Source organism: Geotrypetes seraphini, chromosome 10 (genome assembly GCF_902459505.1).
Source record: "Geotrypetes seraphini chromosome 10, aGeoSer1.1, whole genome shotgun sequence".
NCBI classification, from domain to species: Eukaryota; Metazoa; Chordata; class Amphibia; order Gymnophiona; family Dermophiidae; genus Geotrypetes; species Geotrypetes seraphini.
Window position 1 is genome coordinate 48,464,329 of NC_047093.1, and position 20,660 is coordinate 48,484,988.

The 20,660-nt window shown below is 43.9% G+C and overlaps 1 protein-coding gene across 2 annotated transcripts in view; it reads left to right on the plus strand.

Annotated features, from left to right (window-relative positions):
- Positions 1–3,784: 3,784 nt before the first annotated feature.
- The window catches only part of PIP5KL1 (phosphatidylinositol-4-phosphate 5-kinase like 1), a 53,436-nt gene continuing 36,560 nt past the window's right edge, over positions 3,785–20,660 (plus strand). The window contains exons 1-5 of one of the 2 annotated variants that reach the window (XM_033961723.1): positions 3,785–3,971; positions 5,688–5,864; positions 6,551–6,601; positions 11,607–11,761; positions 19,956–20,080. In XM_033961723.1, the coding sequence (XP_033817614.1) occupies positions 3,924–3,971; positions 5,688–5,864; positions 6,551–6,601; positions 11,607–11,761; positions 19,956–20,080 (556 nt within the window). In that variant the 5' untranslated portion in view covers positions 3,785–3,923. Of the gene's footprint in view, positions 3,972–5,687; positions 5,865–6,550; positions 6,602–11,562; positions 11,762–19,955; positions 20,081–20,660 lie in introns of those variants that run through there. The other variant, XM_033961724.1, reaches the window with a different exon arrangement.

The following is a 20,660-nucleotide window of genomic DNA, read 5'->3' on the forward strand; positions in this document are numbered from 1 at the left end:
GTAAAGTATTACTTGTGGGAAGCAGAAACCCGAGGCACAACTACACGATGGGAGGGATCTTATTGAATGAGAGTACCCAGGAAACGGACTTGGGGGTAATGGTGGACATGACAATGAAGCCGATGGCACAGTGCGCAGCGGCCGCTAAGAGAGCGAATAGAATGCTAGGTATAATCAAGAAGGGTATTCTAACCAGAATGAAAGAAGTTATCCTGCCGTTGTATCGGGCGATGGTGCGCCCGCATCTGGAGTACTGCGTCCAGTACTGGTCGCCGTACCTTAAGAAGGATATGGCACTATTCGAGAGGGTTCAGAGGAGAGCAACACGTCTGATAAAAAGGATGGAAAACCTTTCATACGCTGAGAGATTGGAGAAACAGGGTCTCTTTTCTCTGGAGAAGAGGAGACTTAGAGGAGATATGATAGAGACTTACAAGATCATGAAGGGTATAGAGAGAGTATAGAGGGACAGATTCTTCAAACTTTCAAAAAAATAAAAGAACAAGAGGGCATTCGGAAAAGTTGAAAGGGGACAGTTTCAAAACGAATGCTAGGACGTTCTTCTTTACCCAACGTGTGGTGGACACCTGGAATGTGCTTCCAGAAAGCGTAATAGGGCAGAGTACGGTACTAGAGTTTAAGAAAGGATTGGAAAAGGGGATAGAGGGGTATAGATAGAAGATTACTGCACAGGTCCTGAACCTGTTGGGCCGCCGCGTGAGTGGACTGCTGGACACGATGGACCTCAGGTCTGACCCAGCAGAGGCATTGCTTATGTTCTTATGTACATCAGAGTTTGTATAGATTTGTTCCATTGAACTTTCAGTCTCTGTGGGAAGTATACCAGCCGAGGAGGAATCTGAGATATGAGGGTACTATGAGACTGACTTCCATGAAGGAGAAAACTGTTCGGTATGCCAAATCCAGAATGATAATGTTGTCCGTGATGGGGGTAAAATTATAAAATTCCCTCCCTGGCATTCTAAGGACCTGTCCGACTGTTTACAACATCCGTGGAGATGATGCGGTATATAAACTTAAGGTTTAGTTTAGGTTAGTTTAGAAAGATGTTGAAGACACAACTGTATGTGGAGGCTTTCCTCTGAAACTTTGCTCGTAGGCATATTTGATAAGAAACCTGAATTGTAATTACGGCACCTTATTTAGTGGGGATGAATAATATGTATATCTGTTGAGCTTTTGACCTAACTTAGGTGGACTAAATTACTATGGGATTGTGATGTAACTGAATGCATTTGTAACTGTATTCTCCTTGAACTATTGTGAATATTTTAATTGTTAATCGCTTAGTTATAGGCAGTCTAGAAATTTTAGAAAGAAGTAAATATTATCCAAGTAGATTTCAGAAAGCCACTATTAATCCCTGGGGAAGAATGTCAAGAAATGGATCTATTCTTTGGGATCACTGGGTACTTCCTAGTGACCCAGATTGGCACTAGTTTTATTTGGATTATTTGGGTATTGATGTTTTAATATTTTGTACTTCGCTTTGCGATCTTGGATCATAAGTCGAAAATTAAGTCTGACGATAACCAAAATTCCGGTTAAGATACCTCCTCAATTCCTTTCTAAGAAATATTGAGAACCACTTCTAAGAAGCGACCCTCCCTCCCTCTTGTATTTCCCTTCCCCTCTTTCCTCCCTTTTTGTTTTTTTATTTTTTATATAATTTAAAATTCTCTCTCTACCCCCAGTCCCTCTCGTATCCAACTTGTACAATCTTTGTCCTTGTCCAGGCTACAATCTGCCCTATATTATTTTTACTTTATATTTTACAAATTTTAGTATTGTAAACCGGTCAGATACTTGTTGATGGTCAGTATACCAAATTATAAATAAACTTGGAAACTTGGAACTAAATTGATTCCTTTGTAGTTTAATACAAAAATGTCAACTTTTACTCTCAGCTTATATCAGTTGGGAGTACATAGAGTACATAGAGTATGATGGCAGAAAAGGGCCGATGGCCCAAGTCTGCCCACTCAAAGAACCCTCCCCCTAAGCATTTCCCCGGAGTGAACCCACATGTTTATCCCATCGTCTCTTGAAGTCGAGCACGTTGCTGGCTTCGACTACCTGACATGGAAGACCATTCTAATGATCAACCACCCTTTCGGTGAAAAAATAGTTCCTGATGTCGCCATGAAGTCTCCCATCCTTAAGTTTGAGTGGATGCCCTCTTGTTGCCGTGGGACCTGTAAGGAAAAAGATATCTTCTTCCATCTCAGCATGGCCTGTAAGATATTTGAACGTCTCTTCATGTCTCCCCTCTTTGCGTTCCTCGAGAGAATATAATTGCAGCCTGCTTAGACATTCTTCATATGGGAGATCCTTGAGTCCTGAGACCATCTTTGTGGCCATTCGCTGAACCAATTCCATTCTCTACACATCCTTTCAATAATGTGGCCTCCAAAACTGAACACAGTACTCCAGATGAGGTCTCACCATGGACCTGTACAACGGCATTATAACTTCAGGCTTTCGACTGACAAAACTTCTTCGGATGCAACCCAGCATTTGTCTAGCCTTGGTTGAAGCTTTCTCCACTTGACTGGTAATCTTCATATCATCACTAATGATTATACCCAGGTCCCGTTCTGCGACAGTTCTTGTTAAGGTTTCACCATTCAGGGTGTATGTTCTGCAGGGGTTACCGCTACCAAGTTGCATAACCTTACACTTTTGGCATTAAAGCTAAGTTGCCATGTATTTGACCATTTTTCCAGTAAAAGTAGGTCCTGCCTCATAGTGTCGGGCACGGTTGCGCTGTCCACTACATTGCATAGCTTCGCGTCATCGGCAAATAAAGCAATTTTACCTCGAAGTCCTTGAGGCAGGTCTTGTGCAAAGATATTAAATAGCATCAGACCCAAGACCAAGGGAGGTTGATTTATTATTTGTTTATTTTTATTTATTCCAATTTCTATTCCATTTGATCTAAACAATATTAAGTGGAACACAGCATAGATAAAATACATGATTTCTATGAAGAGACAGGCAGTGACGAAAGGTCTTGACCCTGGAAACAGATGGAGGGAGGGCAGACACACCTTGACTGTAAGATTGAAATGAAGAGAGGGCATAGTTAATTTCTCTGTCTCCTATGTGTCTTCCTATAATTGAAGCCACATATGCACATGGGAACTTTAGGTGAATGACGTTAAAAAAAAATCACTTAGCAACCACAAACAATGCATAAGCTCCTTCATAATTCATCTGTGGTTGGCTCACCTTTCACTTTTCTGCATCACTCACCTCAGGAACTATGATCAGTTTGTGACTTCTCATTCCTACAGAACCCATGCCTGGCCTCCCCAACATTCTGGCCATTGCTTCCCATGGAACCTGTGTCTTGTCTTGCCCAAACTCTGACCTCTGCTGCCTGTGGACCTTGTGCCTTGTCTGTTGCGGGCTTTGACCATTTCTTCTTGTGGAACCTTTGCCTTTTCACCCCCCAAATCTGACCATTGTTTCCTGTGGAATCTATATCCTCCAAGACTGTGATCTCTGATGCATGTGGAACCTGTACCTCATTGCTCCCAGACTTTGACTTCTGCTACTTCTGGAAGCAATTACTTGCCTCTGAGCAATTCAGCTCTAAGAACCCTGGAAAATTCTCTGTAAGCTTAATTTGAAGGAGCCATTACTGCATTTATCTGATCCTATGATTGTGATAGGTCTTCTCGTGATTGTTGCTAAAATATTCTTATGAATGGCGACATCTTGCTCCCTATATAGTGTTTTGTTTTCCAGATCTGAACATTTTTAGTGAGGTTGATACACAGTGCCTAGGGCGCAAGGCTGCTCCTGTTCTTTCAAGATGTCTGGTATTGGTGACTGTGCCATCAGCAAGACCTGATGAAGTTTGAGGAGCAGCAAGTGATAGCCCTTGAAAAGTACAAATGGAGCAATGTAATCCAACAGCATCCCAAAATGGGCGATGCATGTCGGTAAGTTTTAACAGAGAAAATCCTAAACCGATGAACTTCTAAATCTTTAATCTATCCCAAAATGAACACGTCTTTAATGATTCAGAGCTAGAATGAGTGAGTTATAGTCCCCACTCTGTTCCTGTATGTGTTATGTGTACACAATATTTGGGGCTGGGGTAGATACTATTTTTAAAAACTTGGGTCCCAGCCAAAATTTTTAGGATCCATAAAGAAGAGAAGCTTATGCATTGATTTATTTTGCTTGCTTTTTTCAATGCAATTTATTGCTCTCTTCTTTCCCTCCCTACATGTTTCCTCTTCTCCAGACTTTCACCTAAATTTCTTCCTTTTTTTCTGTAAGTCCAGCACAGGAGCAAACTTATCAGAATGAATGGGAGTGCTAAATGCAATGGAAATTACCTTTCTCTATACACGCTGAAGGGGTGGAGGTGCTCAAGCACTCACAGTGCTGGCTCCTATGAAGCCCAGCACTGTTCCTCCACTGGCTATGTGTGTGTGTGGGTCAATGTGTCTGTTTGCTATATTTGTACAAATATATATATATGGTTATATACAAATATATATATATATGGTTATCTTGTAGTGCATGAATGTGGATATATGTGGGGGGATGTATACATGTGGATCTGTGTGTCTACATGTATATGCTATATTCATATCTATATGGTTATCTTGTAATACATCTGTGCATATTCGTATCTATATGGTTATCTTCTGTGGATATGTGTGTGTGTATGTGTAGATCTGTGTGACTGTTTGCTATATTCATATCTACTGTATATGGTTATCTTGTAATGCTTATGTGTGGATATGTATGTGTGTGTGTAGATCTATATGCCAGTATGCTATATTTCTATCTATATGGTTATCTTTTAATACATGTATATGGATATGCATCTGTGCATATTTGTCTCTATATGGTTATCTTCTGTGGATATGTGTGTACATGTAGATTTGTGTGACCGTATGCTATTTTCATATCTTATCTACTGTATATGGTTATCTTGTAATTCATATGTGTGGATATGTATGTGTGTGTGTTTTGATCTACATGCCTGTATGCTATATTCTAATCTATAAAGGGGTAGGTATATGTGTCATGTGGGTGAGTATTATATGTGAGGGTGGGGTAGATTGTTTTTGATGTGTAATTTATGTAGGGCAAGGCAGTTAAGGCAAGTCCGTGCCTGCATGTATGTGTTTTGTAATGTGTGTGTTTTTTGTGGGTTTTTTTTTTTTACTATGTATGTGTTTTTGAAACCCACTTTGTATAAAGCGGGATATAAATAAAAGCCATAAACCAGAATACATGTGTGTGGATATGCATCTGTGCAGTGTGTGTGTCTGCTTTTGTATGATGTATATGTACATACCTGTATGTGGTGGTTTCTCTGTATTGCTGTATGTACCTGTGTCTGTGCTTGTTGATGTAAACGTGGTGTCTCTAGTGTTTAATGTTTGCTCCCAGGAGTGTGCTCTGCAGATTCTGGAAAGGTTTATTAGGGAGATAAACGGCACAGAGACTCAGGTTGTTGTCCTCTGGGAGTTGGCATACATTTTATTTTTTGTAACAAATGTCTTGTATTTCTCTTTTTTCAAATTTCTTTCTATGATAACAATGATAGTACAATGGAAGCCCCCTCCCCCAGTGTTGTTTCCATTCTGTCTGGTCACATGAGCCCTTTTTTGTTTTCTCTGAATCCCCCTGTGTAGACAGAGAGCAGAAAATCTCACAAGATGAAGGGCCGCCTTTTCATGAAGTTAAGGCAGAAATGGAAGCTCCTGGGCCTTTTTGAGATTGATGGAGATCATGAGTTTTACACCCTCACCTGTTCACTGAAGGAGGGCCTGCGGGCTGCGCTGCAAGGGTCCATCGATAACCCTGGGCTGGTGAGCAACTTTCTGTAACTCCCTTTTCATTGCAATCAATCTTTCTCGGGGGTCCTTTTCTCTCTCTTGCTTGGCATGCATCATGCAACTTTCTCTTCCATCGTGATAAGTGTGAATCAGGGTACATGTTCCTATTTCAGAAGTTTATTAACTGTTAGGCAGCATTTGAACAACTTGTAATCATCCCAGGTTTTACTGGCTTCTTTTGACCTTGTAAACCGCACTAAACTAATAAGGCTAGTGGGAGTCTGTAGTGCGGTGGTTAGAGCTACATCCTCGGCATCCTGGGGTTGTGGGTTCAAATCCCACACTGCTCCTTGTGACCCTGGGCAAGTCACTTAATCCCCTTTGCCCCAGATACATTAGAAAGAGTGGGAGCCCACCGGGACAGTTAGGGAGAAATGCTTGAGTATCTGAATAATTTGTAATCCACATAGAATTGTAGGATATGCGTAATATAAATTATAAAAATAAATAATTATTAAAATAATAATAAAAGGCTAGTGCAGTATACAATCAATCAGTGTAATGACACCATCATATCTTCACAGCCCAGAGGATTACTGCTTTCCAAAAGGGATTGTGGGAGCCAAGCCAAAAAAGTGGGAAAGTAGAGAGGCAGACAGATCCTGTGTTTTACGATAGATATGAGAAATGTAGTAATGAAGACTTTTTCTTCCTCGCAGGATCCTCTGTGTGACATGGATTATAAGGCTGTGCTGACCCAGGTTCATGAGGTAGGAGCTCAGACCTTTAAGAGCTGTTTGATATGGGGTAGGAGCTGATGAACTGTGGGAGACCGAGACATAGGGTGAGAGTTAACATGCTTGTGGGCAGTGGCATAGCGAGGGTGGGAGGCGCCTCCTGCTCTTTCCCCACCCCCACCCCTGCCAAGTGCACCCCGCTTCCCTTTCCCCGTACCTTTTTAGCTTCCCCCGGCACGAGCAGCATCTCCAACTTGCTGCCAGCACCGGCGCCAGTGTTCCCTCCGATGTTACTTTCTAGTTGCGGGACCTGGAAATGACATCAGAGGAAGCAACGATGCCACCATGGGCAGCAAGTTGGAGATGCTGCTCACACTGGCAAAGAGCTAGAGGTACAATAGGGAAGGAGTGAAGGCACGTGTGTGGCAGGGCAGGCATGGGAAGGAGCATGGGGTGGAGAGGAGAGGTGCTGGTACCCCCTGCAAGACGGTGCCCAGGGTGGTCTGACCCCCACCCCTTACTACGCCACTGCTTGTGGGAAACAAGGAGTACCAGATATGGTTCACAGGTAGAAATACAGTACCTTTTTGGTACAATACGTTTCCTATGAATAGCATCTGGCAGTCTATATCTGTAATGCTATTACTATTAATTATTTCTATAGCACTACCAGACGCACGCAGTGCTATACAGAGTCACAAAGAGTAAGAAACCAGTCCCTGCTCGAAAGAGCTTACAATCTAAACAGGCAAGACAGACAAACAGGATGTCATAGATACAGTTAAGGGGAATGGTTAATCAGCGGGCTAGGATGGAGGGAAGAGGGGAGTACAGGACAAGCAAGTCATTGTGATATCACTGATAAGATTGGCTCTTATTGGTGGAATAAGGCATTGTGACATCACAATCTCAGCTCAGCTTCCCAAAGACTGAAACAGGATGTCATGGATACAGTTAAGGGGAATTGTTAATCAGCGGGCTGGGTTGGAGGACAGAGAAGTAGGGTTAAGGATTGAAGGCTATATCAAAAAGGAGCTAGCTGGTTATCTCATGCTGCACATCTCAGTAACCACCAATATGCAGCAACTAACTGGCTGAGTTTGGCAGCCAAATAAAGCCGCCCAAAAAGGTGGTCTATCTTTGGCCGCTAAGACTTAGCCAGCTAGCCACTGAATATTGACATAACTGGCTATGTTGCAGCCAGACAAAAGTACAATGGAAATTCAATACTGGTTGCTGGATACGGCGCCAGATCTGTATCCCATGTGTCTGATTTTGTCAGGGGGAGAGGGGGAGTAAAATAATCAAATCTGTAAATGACACACAAATTTATTCAAAGTAGGCAAAACGTGAGCAGACTGTGAGGAGCCACAGAAGAACCTTGCCAGACTGGAGAATTCATAAGAACATAAGCAGTGCCTCTGCTGGGTCAGACCAGAGGTCCATCATGCCCAGCAGTCTGCTCACGCGGCGGCCCATCAGGTCCAGGACCTGTATAGTAATCCTCTATCTATATCCTTCTTTCCCCTTTTCCTTCAGGAAATCATCCAGTCCCTTCTTGAACCCCAATACCGTACTCTGTCCTATCACACCCTCTGGAAGCGAATTCCAGGTATCCATCACCCTTTGGGTGAAGAAGAACTTCCTGGCATTGGTTCTGAAACTGTCCCCTCTCAATTTTTCCGAATGCCCTCTCGTTCTTGTAGTTTTCAAAACTTTGAAGAATCTATCCCTCTCCACTTTCTCTATGCCCTTCATGATCTTGTAAGTCTCAATCATGTCCCCTCTAAGCCTCCACTTTTCCAGGGAAAAGAGCCCCTGTTTCTCTAATCTTTCAGCATATGAAAGGTTTTCCATACCTTTTATCAATTGCAGAAAATCTTGAATTTGGAAAAGTGCAAAACGATGCACACAAATAATCCTAAAGTACACACACATGATACTGGACGTCATATTACGAGCAAAGGCATAGCTTGGTGGGGTGCAAGAAGTGCAGCCACTGCCCCAAGTGGATTTTGAATGCAAAGGTGTTTATGCACATCAGCTCTTCAGCCTTGCCTATTTTTGTCTCTCTCTCCTTCCATCCTCCTCTCCTGCTGTTTCTGTCTCTCCCCTCTCATCCAGCACTACCCTACTCCATGCTCTTTTCTTCAGGACTCTCTTTCCATAATGCTTCTCCATCCCTCCATGCTGTTTCTCCCTCACTCCATCCATACTGTTTCTCCAGGCCCTCTCTCCCTGCTGTTTCTCCAGCCACCTCACCTCCCTCCTCCAACGCTGCTTCCCCCTCATGACCTCTCTAGCTCCTGACTCCCCCACTTACCTTCTCTCTGGGCCTGGCTGCTGTAATTTAATCTTTGGGCAGCTGGCAGCAGCAACAAGGTGAGCCTGCTGTTGCTGGCTTGCCTCAGAAGCTGCCTCTCTGCAGCAACTTCCTGTTCCTGCATAGGCAGGACCTGCAGAGAGGCAGCTTCCAGGGTAGGCTGATGACAGAAGGCTCACCTGGTTGCTGCTTCCAGCTGCCCAAAGATTACATTACAGTGGTCAGGCCCAGGGAGGAGGTAGGTGGTAGTGCTGCCCAATTCGGGGTCTATTCAATTTAGCGCCTATTTTACAAAAGTTCTGCTGCCCTCCCTCCCCTCCCCCGACATCAAAACCTGGCTATGCATCTGATTAAGTCACCACCCAGCCAAAGGATGTTAGATTTATCGTAGACAATTCACTGAAATCCTTAGCTTAGTGTGTGGTGGTGATCAGGAAAGCTAAGAGAATGCTAAAAATTATTTGGAAACAAATGGTGAATACACAAACACAATTTCATAAAACCTCTGCACTGATTGTGATGCAACCATATCTTGAACACCAAGATGGGGCCATAAGACCTGTACACAGAAAACAGACATAGAAGAACTGTGAAAGATACAGAGAAGGGTAACCAAAATGACAAAGGGGATGGTTCTTGCTTTGTTTTGATTTTTTTAAAAATTTCTGTCAATCTTTCTGTTCAAGATGATTATGCTTGGAAATATATTTGGAAAATTAAATAAAGATTTAAACAAAAAAGACAAAGGGGATGGAACAACACCATTGTTTATTAAATTGATATATCATTTCTATGTATAGCATAAAACCAAAGTGTAATCAAAATAATATACTGTATAGCAGCTATATATAATAATATCACATCTCTCCCCAATATACCACCCCCATAAAATTATAGTCTCTGTACCCTAAGCTCTATAACCCATTATGAAGAAAGAATAAATGGATTGGAGAAGAGACAATCGATAGGAGACATAAAAACTTTTATGAAAGCACAAATGGGGTAACCCAGAAACAAGGAACAGTTCCACATCTTGTCAGATAGTACAAGGACAAAAGAACATTCCAGGGAACAGATTTTACACAATCGGAGAAAGATTGTTTTCATTTCATGCAAAGTGTTTGGGAGTACTTGTATGCTGTCTTTTTGTAGTTATAAAACCACACTCAAAGTGGCTTACATATACGGTAGGTACTTCAAACATTTTCCCAGTGGGCTTACAATCTATCTAATATATCTGGGGTAGTGGAGGATTAAGTGACTTGCCCAGGGTGACAGGGAGTAGTGTGGCTGTGGGGTTTGAACTCATAACCTCTGGGTGCTGAGGCTGTAGCTTTAACTACTATGCCACACTCTCCTCAAAGCAATCAGGCTGTGGAATAATCAAGAGATTTAACATAAGTGGGTTTAATGGGAGGTTTAGATGAATTCCTGAAAGACTGTTATAGGGGAAAACACCCTCCAGGGATTCAAGACTAAAGTTAGACAAGTTCCTGCTGAACCAGAACGTACGCAGGTAAAGCTAGTCTCAGTTAGGGCACTGGTCTTTGACCTAAGGGCCGCCGCGTGAGCGGACTGCTGGGCACGATGGACCACTGGTCTGACCCAGCAGCGGCAAATCTTATGTTCTTATGTTAAACAATGAGCCAGATAGCCTTAAAAATGCTGGATCCTCCTAGAATCTGCTGGGTACTTCAAGCGATCCGGATTGGACTCAGTGTACCTATGTCCTGATCTAGCATGGCTCATACTACATTCTTGCAATTTTTCCCCGGTTGCTCATCAAATGTTGGAGCTCTCTGGAGAAGAGTGGAAAAGCAAGTTAAGTTAAGTAGACACTGCAACTATGAATTTTTTTTCAGCCCTCCTCCCACATTTGCTAGTTTGTCTCATTGGGAAGGCATAGAAACATAGAAAAATGACGGCAGATAAGGGCTATAGCCCATCAAGTCTGCCCACTCCACAGACCCACTCCCTAAGTCTGCCCTAGAGCCCCCGCTCCAAATGACCCATCCTTACATTCACCCTCTCAGGGATCCCACATGGGCATCCCATTTACCCTTAAAATCTGGCACGCTGTTGGCCTCGATCATCTTCTTCGGAAGCTTGTTCCAATGTACAACACATGCTTCCCAATTTCCTTGCACTCCCCTCCCATCACAGTACAATAAAGCCTTGGTTTGCAAGCATAATTCGTTCCAGAAGCATGCTTGTACATCAAAGCGAATTTCCCCATTGGAAATAATGTAAACTCAGACGATTCGTTCCACAACTCAAAAACTTTAACACAAAATACTATACGTACTCGTATTACAAGACCTCGCTTGTTTAGAATAGTCACTACACTCCTGCAGCGTCAGAGAGAGAAGAACCATCGGCTCATTTGTGATGATGTGACGCGTGTATATTGTATGTACTCATATTGCAAGACTTTGCTTGTTTAGAACAGTCACTACACTCCCGCAGCGTCAGAGAGAGAAGAACCATCGGCTCAGTTGTGATGTGTGTATACTGTATGTACTTGTATTGCAAGACTTTGCTTGTATATCAAGTTAAAATTGAATCATATGTTTTGCTTATCTTGCAAAACGCTTGCAAACCAAGTTACTTGCAATCCAAGGTTTGACTGTATATGCTTCTGCTCTTTCATTGCTCTGTTTTTTGGTTCAAGCTGGCTGGCTGGATTTCTCTGACCCAATTTTGTGTCCCTTCAAGAAATTTGAAATGCAAACATTTGCTGGACCTGTGTTCACTCATTTCCGCCAGTCTTTGGGTATGGCAGAGACAGAATATCAGCGGTCACTGTCTTCTGAGGGATTCTACCTTCAGTTTATCAGCAACTCCAAGAGTAAAGCCAATTTCTTTCTCACGTGAGTGCTTCTGTTCTTATTAAAGTACATTTTTGTATCTGTAACAGCACATTAGTGTCACTTTCCCCCCTCCCCCAATTCAATAAATGATGCCCAAAGATAGGTGCACAATTGGGTACACAGTTATAGAATAGGGTCAGTTATGTGCATAACTTAATTAGCTAATTAGCACTAAATTGACCCTTAATTGATAAATACCAAGAATTGACCTTAACAAGCACTAATTGGTAGTAATTTGTAGTTACGCACGTAAGTGACTTACACCTCCCCCCCCCCCCCCCGTTCTATATACGGAGCACCTAATTTCTATGGCATGCAACTCCAAAGGAAGCATGGGTGGGTCAGGGTTGTGCCAAGCAATGTTATAGAACACTGTCATTTATGTACCTACCTTCCAGGATTTTAGGCACCAGCATTTGAGCTGGCCTAAGTGCTCGCACTTACAGTTAGACGTTAAAAGGTGGGCTTGTGCTAAAGTTCGATAAAGTCTGTTCCACTTAGGCCAAGATTCTATAAACAGCACCTAAAAAATAGGTGCCGAGGAATGCGGTGCATAGCGCGCGTCAATCATGAGTTAGGCGCTGTTTACAGAATCAGGCCTAGCTTGGATCTAGGCACTGGTAGGTGTTGAAACCTTGGGCTCCCCTTATGTATACTCAATAACTAAATTAGGCAAAGTCTTCTTTACCAAAAACAAGCACAACAGTCAAAACTGAAGACTAACATCAAGAGGAGTTCTTGCTCTTGTCGCAATACCGGTCTCTGAGAGCGGTATTGCGACAAGAGCAAGAACTCCTCTTGATGTTAGTCTTCAGTTTTGACTGTTGTGCTCCCCTTATGTATGCCAACGTTGTCGTGGCCTAAATACCAGCGCCTAAGTCCAATTTAGGTGTCTACATGGAAAGCACGCCCGTGATCCACCCTTAACCATGCCCACTTTCTGGTAGGCGCCTTGGACTAGGTGCCTAGCTGAAAGTGGCAGGCGCCTACTGAGTTAGGCACCTAGAAAGCAATTAATTTTAATTTAAGTCAATTATTAACCCAAGTAAGCTTGTTATTGGGGCCGATTAAGCTTTTTAAATAATTAACCCCCCCCCCCATTTTCACTAAACTGTGATAGTGGTTATTAGTGCAGGGAGCTACGCTGAATGCTCTGCGCTGCTCCTGACGCTCATAGAGTTCCTATGAGTGTCTGGAGCAGTGCAATTCCCTTCGCTAAAAACCACTATCGCGATTTAGTAAAAGGGGGGGGGGGGTAAGATAGGCACCTAGATCAGCTAGGCACACTAATCTAGGCCCCTAACTTTAGGCATATTTTATAGAATCTGGGCCTTAGCGCCAAAATGTTTGGCGCCTACCTGTAGCTGACTTTTCTTTGAATCTATCCCTCTGTGCAGCAACAAAATTGAGCAGAGCAGCATAGTAAAGCTCAATTAAATTTATTCACCACAAGCAGATAAAAGAATAATGAAATAAAATAGTTGTTAAAGGCCCAACACGGCCATGTTTCGCCATTTACAAGGACTGTACAAAATATCAAGCATATGAAATATCTGGTGATAGAGGCTCCACTGCTCTCTCCCAAACCTCATGCAGGGCTATTTATTCTTTTATCTGCTTCTGGAATATAAATTTAATCGAACTTTACTACATTGGTCTGCCCCATTCTGGATCTTGCGGATCACTTGGCTATTTGGATTTGGGACTTTTTTTTTTACCCTTATGTGTATAATGACAGACTAAATATTCAGAGCCAGAACTGTACTGAGCTATAGTTGCATCCTGTGTGACTTGCCCACTGGTGCCCTCTGCCCTGCCCACTTCACCACTGCCAACAAGAGGAGATGGTGGACAGAGGGGTGCCATTTTTGCGCCTCTCTGCTTGCATAACCTTGCAAACGGCATGGTTTGGAGCTGCACGCTGACACACAAAGATCTCGAGCCCAATTTTGGCTTTTTATGTCAGTTGGTACGAAGGATCTCTTAGAAACAGTATTCACAGACCCTCCACTGTTTCTGGGTTCAGAGTCCTAGCCATTGCAAAGCAGCAATGCCTCATCATCAGGTCTGGGCTACGAACATACCGCATGCAAGTTCTCATTGTGATAGCTTGGCTTACAGAATCTGAGGAGAGAGTGTGTTTTATAAAACAGATACATTCTTCAGGCTGTTACAAATGAAGACTTAGAGTACTGTTAGTCAACAGAGACAGATTACATAGTAAATGATGACAGATCAAGACTAAAATGGCCCATCCAATCTGCCCAGTTATTCCTCTTCAAATGATCAAGGATATATACCAGGTGGTAGCAATAGAAGCTAAACTAAACTAAAACTTAGCTTTATATACCGGGTCATCAACCAAAGGAAGCTCGACTCGGTTAACAATAATTAAGAAAAATAGGCTGAAATTACAAGGGAATTAATTTTCAAAGTGTTTAGCAAATAAAAAGGTTTTTTTAATGATTTACGGGAGTTCATTCCATAATTGAGAAAATTTGACAGCCAAAGAGAGGCTTAAGTTCTTGACTCCTTTAATTCCTTTCCTGGAAGGGAGGGAAAGTTTGAATTGTTGAATGCCTCTTGCATAGGAAAATCTGTAAACGTTCCAAAGCAGAGGAACAAGAGGAATAAAAATGCCATATAAGATTTTGAAAGTAATGCATGCACATTTAAATTGAATACTGAGATAAATCGGGAGCCAATGAAGGCTCAAAAGCAAAGGAGCTCATCTTCATGTAGGATTGCCCTTCTTCATACGTCAATTTTTGCTGTTTTAATCATTGATTCTATATCATCCTGGGTATGTGAGCAAACAAATGTGACCCACTGAGCAAAAATGTACCTAACGTGGTGCCTGTGACTTATTCAAACTACAAGATAGAATGATATCATCTGCATAATCCTGCAAAATTTCAGCCTTGCGTATGGACTAAAAATATGCCTTTAAAAAATGAGATCAATTCAATCTATCAATGATTCAAAACAAAATCTATGAATGAGCACTGGGTAAAACAATCCACACAATATCAGGATTGGGGAAAAAGAGAACTTCAGTAACTTTGGCAGTCCATGAAGAAGGACACGGTACTACTCGAAAGGGTCCAGAGTGACTAAGATGGTTAAGGGGCTGGAGGAGTTGCCGTACAGCAAAAGATTAGAGAAACTGAGCCTCTTCTTCCTCGAACAGAGGAGATTGAGAGGCAGTGGCAGACCAAGGACGGGGCGGGGGGGGGGGAAATCCGCTCCGGGTGCATGTCCCAAGGGGGTGCACAACTGGCCACCCACCGGGGAATAGGCTGCCGCCGGGGATAGGCTGCCACTGCAACTTGTATTCTCTCTTGTGATCTGTGCACCCAAACGTGCTACATAATTTTCTTTAAGGTTTACAGTTTAATATCACAATGTTCATCCAAAACAAACAAAATGCTCCTAAGTGTGCCCGAGTTAGAACAAAAGTTAACTAGTGAAATTGTCCATTTAACATTTCAAAGTCATAGCAATTAGCACTGCATTTCCACTGGCAATTCATCCAATCCAGGGCTGCCCAAGTCCGGTGCTCGAGATCTACTGGCAGGCCAGGTTTTCTAGATATCCACAATAAATATGCATGAGAGAGATTTGCCTGCACTGCCTTCTTGGTATGCAAATCTCTCTCATGCATGTTCATTGTGGATATCCTGAAAACCTGGCCTGCCAGTAGATCTCGAGGACCAGACTTGGACAGCCCTGATCCAAACACTTATCTGAAGGCTTCTGTAACAGCGGGATCTAGATAGGCCCTGCTGTCCACCTATATACTCACACACACCCTTACCATCATAACCTTCCCCCACCCACTTTGCCACAAACACACTAGTCTTTATGATGGTAAAAACGGCAGCTCAGTTTATTAATCATAACACATAAAACATATCTTAACTTCAGTTAACATCATAACCAAAAAGAGCTCCTCCCGAGCTACCAAAAATACATAGTTTCAGTGCCCTCGACCCCACCACCACAGCAAGGGTCAGAGGGTTGGCATGTCCTTCATGCCCCTTTTATCCGGGTCACCTGACCCACTGGGCACGGCTCCCCGCCGGCCCACCACTCATCACCTGATGAGCCCCATGACCCAGTAGCTAGGGAGATCTGCATCTCTGAGCTACCAACATCTGCGCAAAACAACGGGTGGGTGGGAAAAAGCCACCCTGGAGGACCCTGGAAGGAGCCGAGCCCTCCAGGATCCCGGCTTTATGACCTCACCCCTGCGCCCTTCCCTGCCTCCCCCCAATCGATTTAAAATCCCTAACTTGACAGGCCTTACACCCAATCATATCCAATTACTAACCCCCCCTCACCCAACTAACCTAACAAACTCTGGCCAATGGGCGACACGAGGCTCTACCAGCTCCATGTTACATTCTGCCCATCGACACGGGGGTCTCTGGCTCCCGTTTCTGTCTGACCAGAGCCTCGTTTCCATTCCTGCTTCACAGATGTGCAGAGCTCAAGCAGTTCGTTTGATGTAATAAATCTTTATCACCTTAAAGAAAATTATTTAGCACCTTTGGGCGCACAGATCACAAGAGAGAACACAAGTCATGTAACAGGAGCACAAATTATTCGGAGGGAGGGTTCTCTGGTATGTAGCCTTTTTGAGCAGTTTGGACTTCTAAAGTTGTTGAAGTTCTCTCTTTTCACAATCCTTATAGTCTGTGATTTATTTTACTCAGTGCTCATTCATAGATTTTGTTTTGAATCATAGGCATGCTTGGTTTGAGCATATTAAATGAGAAACATTTATCAATAGAAAAGTACTTTAAAAAAAACAAACAAACCCTCATCTGAAAAATAGCAAACTTAAAACATCTGTGTCTCTGCAATCCATAGGAAGTTAGATTTTGCTTAGTCCCTTTCTTTTGACCCTAGGGTACACAAAAATAAAAATTGCCCAAATTTTCCCCTCCAAACTTTTATAGCCTTTATCCCTGTTATTTGTAACTCCACTTTAAGTACTTTTTCGCTCAGCAAGTCACAAATTGTCATATCTAATCCAGCACTCAGGCTGCCCTCCCTCCATGTCATACCACAAAGTTTTGTGATACAGTACTAGCACAAGCCCAACTATTAAATGAATACTTCTGCTCAGTCTTCACCCGAGAAGCGCCGGGGCTTGGCCCTCAGCTACAGACAAGGGTTGGCTCAGTTGACCCGTTTAGTAACTTTGAGTTTACGCCCAGCAGTGTCTACAGTGAGCTGTCAAAGCTCAAGGTTAACAAAGCAATGGGGCCGGACAACCTGCACCCCAGGGTGCTTAGGGAGCTGAGTGATGTCTTGGCGGAGCCACTGTCCACGCTCTTCAACCTCTCCCTTAGTACAGGCAGCGTCCCGTTGGACTGGAGGACGGCTAACGTCATTCCACTCCACAAGAAAGGCTCAAAGATGGAGACAGCAAACTACAGACCAGTGAGTCTAACATCGATAGTGAGCAAACTAATGGAAACTCTAATCAAACACCAATTGGATAAGATCCTGGATGAGGAGAATCTACGGGATCCCCGACAACATGGATTTACTATGGGGAGATCATGCCAATCTAACCTGATCAGCTTCTTTGACTGGGTGACGGGGAAGCTGGATATTGGGGAGTCCCTGGACATCGTGTACCTGGACTTTAGCAAAGCATTCGATAGCGTACCACACCGCAGGTTGCTGAGCAAGATGAGTTCTATAGGATTAGGTGACACATTGACGAAATGGGTTGGGAGCTGGCTTGGAGGTAGGCTCCAAAGGGTGGTGGTGAACGGCACCCCCTCCGAAATGACGGAGGTGATTAGTGGAGTACCACAGGGCTCAGTCTTGGGCCCAATCCTATTCAACACCTTTATAAGAGACTTGGCAGAAGGGCTTCGAGGTAAAATACCATTATTCGCCGATGACGCCAAACTGAGTAATGTAGTGGGCAAATGCACAACAGACGAAGATTCAAGGCCTGACAACATGATGCACGACCTACTCCTACTGGAGCAATGGTCTAGGACATGGCAACTCAACTTCAATGCCAAAAAATGCAAAGTTATGCACCTGGGCAGCCAAAATCCATGCAAGTCTTATACCCTTAATGGCGAGATCCTAGCAAAAACGGTAGCAGAACAAGACTTGGGGGTAATTGTCAGTGAGGACATGAAGTCTGCCAATCAAGTGGAGCAGGCTTCGTCCAAGGCAAGACAAATCATGGGCTGCATACGAAGGGGTTTCGTCAGTCGTAAGGCGGAAGTCATTATGCCATTGTATAGATCCATGGTGAGGCCCCACCTGGAATACTGTGTGCAATTCTGGAGGCCGCATTATCGCAAGGATGTGCTGAGACTGGAGTCGGTGCAAAGAATGGCCACCCGGATGGTCTCGGGACTCAAGGATCTTCCATAAGAAGAACAGCTTGACAAATTACAGCTATACTCGCTCGAGGAGCGCAGAGAGAGGGGAGACATGATTGAGACGTTCAAGTATCTTACGGGCCGCATCAAGGCGGAGGAAGATATCTTCTTTTTCAAGGGTCCCACAACAACAAGAGGGCATCCGTCGAAAATCAGGGGCGGGAAACTACGAGGTGACACCAGGAAATTCTTTTTCACTGAAAGAGTGGTTGATCGCTGGAATAGTCTTCCACTACAGGTGATTAAGGCCAGCAGCGTGCCTGATTTTAAGGCCAAATGGGATCGGCACATGGGATCTATTCACAGGGCAAAGGTAGGGGAGGGACATTAGGGTGGGCAGCCTAGATGGGCCATGGGCCCTTATCTGCCGTCTATTTCTATGTTTCTATGTAATATCTGACCACCTCATATCCTTGCCAGATAGTACCTGGCTACCAACAAGTGACCAGCAGCTACCTGGTTGGTTTGCTGGTTCTAACCAGAGCATTTTTTTCTAGCAAAAAAGGTGCTGGTACTCAAATACCAAGTCAGTGGCATAGTAAGAGAGGGCAGGGGGTAGTCCACCCTGGGTGCCATCTTTGTGGGTATGCCAGCACCCGTCCTCTTCTCCACCCCCGGTCCTTCCCTGATTCCCCCCTTCCCCCCCCCCACTGCCATGCGCATGCGCCGCTTCCCTTCCCCCACACCTCATTAATGTGTGCGGTGTGAGCAGCAACCTGCTGCTCGCACCAGCGTCGGCTCTTCCTCTGACATCACTTCCTGGATCCGTGCTTAGGAAATGACATCAGAGGAAGAGCCAATGCTGGTGCGAGCAGTAGGTTGGGGTAGCTGCTCGTGCCATGAATGTTAACGAGGTGCAGGGGAAAGGAAGGGCATGCGTGCAGCAGGAGGGGGTGAGGAAGGAGCAGATGGGTGTGGGGGAGGGGGAGGGACACCACACCCTCGCTACGCTACTGTACCAGGTTACTCTTCAGGTGTAGGGGGATCACTGAGTGGCCCATCCCACAGTAGCTAGGTCCCCTACAACCAGCCACAGAACCCATGAAAAGGCAGCACAGAGTGTGCAGAACCTGAGCTCCTATATTAATAATTGGCATGGGTCATTTTTATCAAGCAACAGAAAAGGTGCCAGTACCCAATACCCCTGAGTACCCCCTAAAAAAAAAAAAAAAAAAAAAAGCCCAGGTTCTCACAATAGGTCTTGCTTCTTTTACCTGCTCCTTATTACCTCACTGGATGATACTTACCCATTTCTTGAGAGTTGTAGCCTGCTAGATCCAACATGAATGCCATTACTACTTGTTATCTTTCCAACCCAACAGAAGTTGGAAAAAATTATACAATGGTAGTCACAGAATGTCTGCCTTTCTTTCTGCCTGTGTGTCTGGGGGCAAAATGAAATAGGATGAAACTTGGAATGCAAGAAGCATCAGTGAAAAGACAGTTTGAAAATGGTTCAGATCAGAATGGGGGGTTCCAGATAAATAAGCTTCTACTCTGCCAAACCCCTCAACATATCCCATCCAAAATTTCTACTCTACAAAAAATTACCCCCCCCCTCCTCTCGCAACTGCTCTACATTCCACGAACTGCCACCAACCCCAAAGACTATCCTCCACAACTGCCTCACTACTCTGAAAAATGACCCACCCCTGAAAGCTAACCTACCCCCATGGTGTGAGGGAATAGTGCTAGGTGCTGAAAGTGTGAGGCGCTGCTAAGTCTTTGAATCATCCACCTCTTTCAGTGAGGACTATGCATTGTGTCCACAGCAATGACAAGCGCTTCTTCCTGAAGACACAAAGCAAGAAAGAGATTCTCTTCCTCCTACGGAACCTGAAGAAATACATTCAGCATCTGGAGATGTATCCTCATTCTCTCCTTGTCAAGTTCCTGGGTAAGAACCTGCTTTATTCACTCCTGGACCCATTCCTCACCTACTTCTGGCCACATTGTTAAGTTAGAACCTACCCCATATTCTCGAATAAGATATGGTCTCACACTGGCTTAGTGGTTGTGGGGAGAGGGTGACTATAAGACATTAGATTCTGTGTAGGTCACCCAAAGTTGGAGGAATAGCCTAATGGTTAGTGCAATGGGCTAAGAACCTTGGGAACTGGGTTTGATACCTACTGTAACTCCTTATGACCTTGGGAAAGTCATTCAACCCCACCCCCCTCCCTAATGTCCCAGGTACTAAAACTAAAACTAAATCTCTATGGGCTTCAAGGCCAATACCCCTAGATTGTTAGCCCACTAGGGACAGAAAAAGTAGCTGCATAAAAATATATGTAAACCACGTTGGTTGTACCCACAAAAAGACAATTTATCAAATCCATGACCCTTTACACTATGTACACTAATAAGGTAGTTGGGCTAAATGAATGAATTATTTGTGTTAACGAGCATTTAAATTGGCAATGATTAGGAGTTACACACAGATCTGCCCTATGCTATAAAATGCATGCCTAAATTTC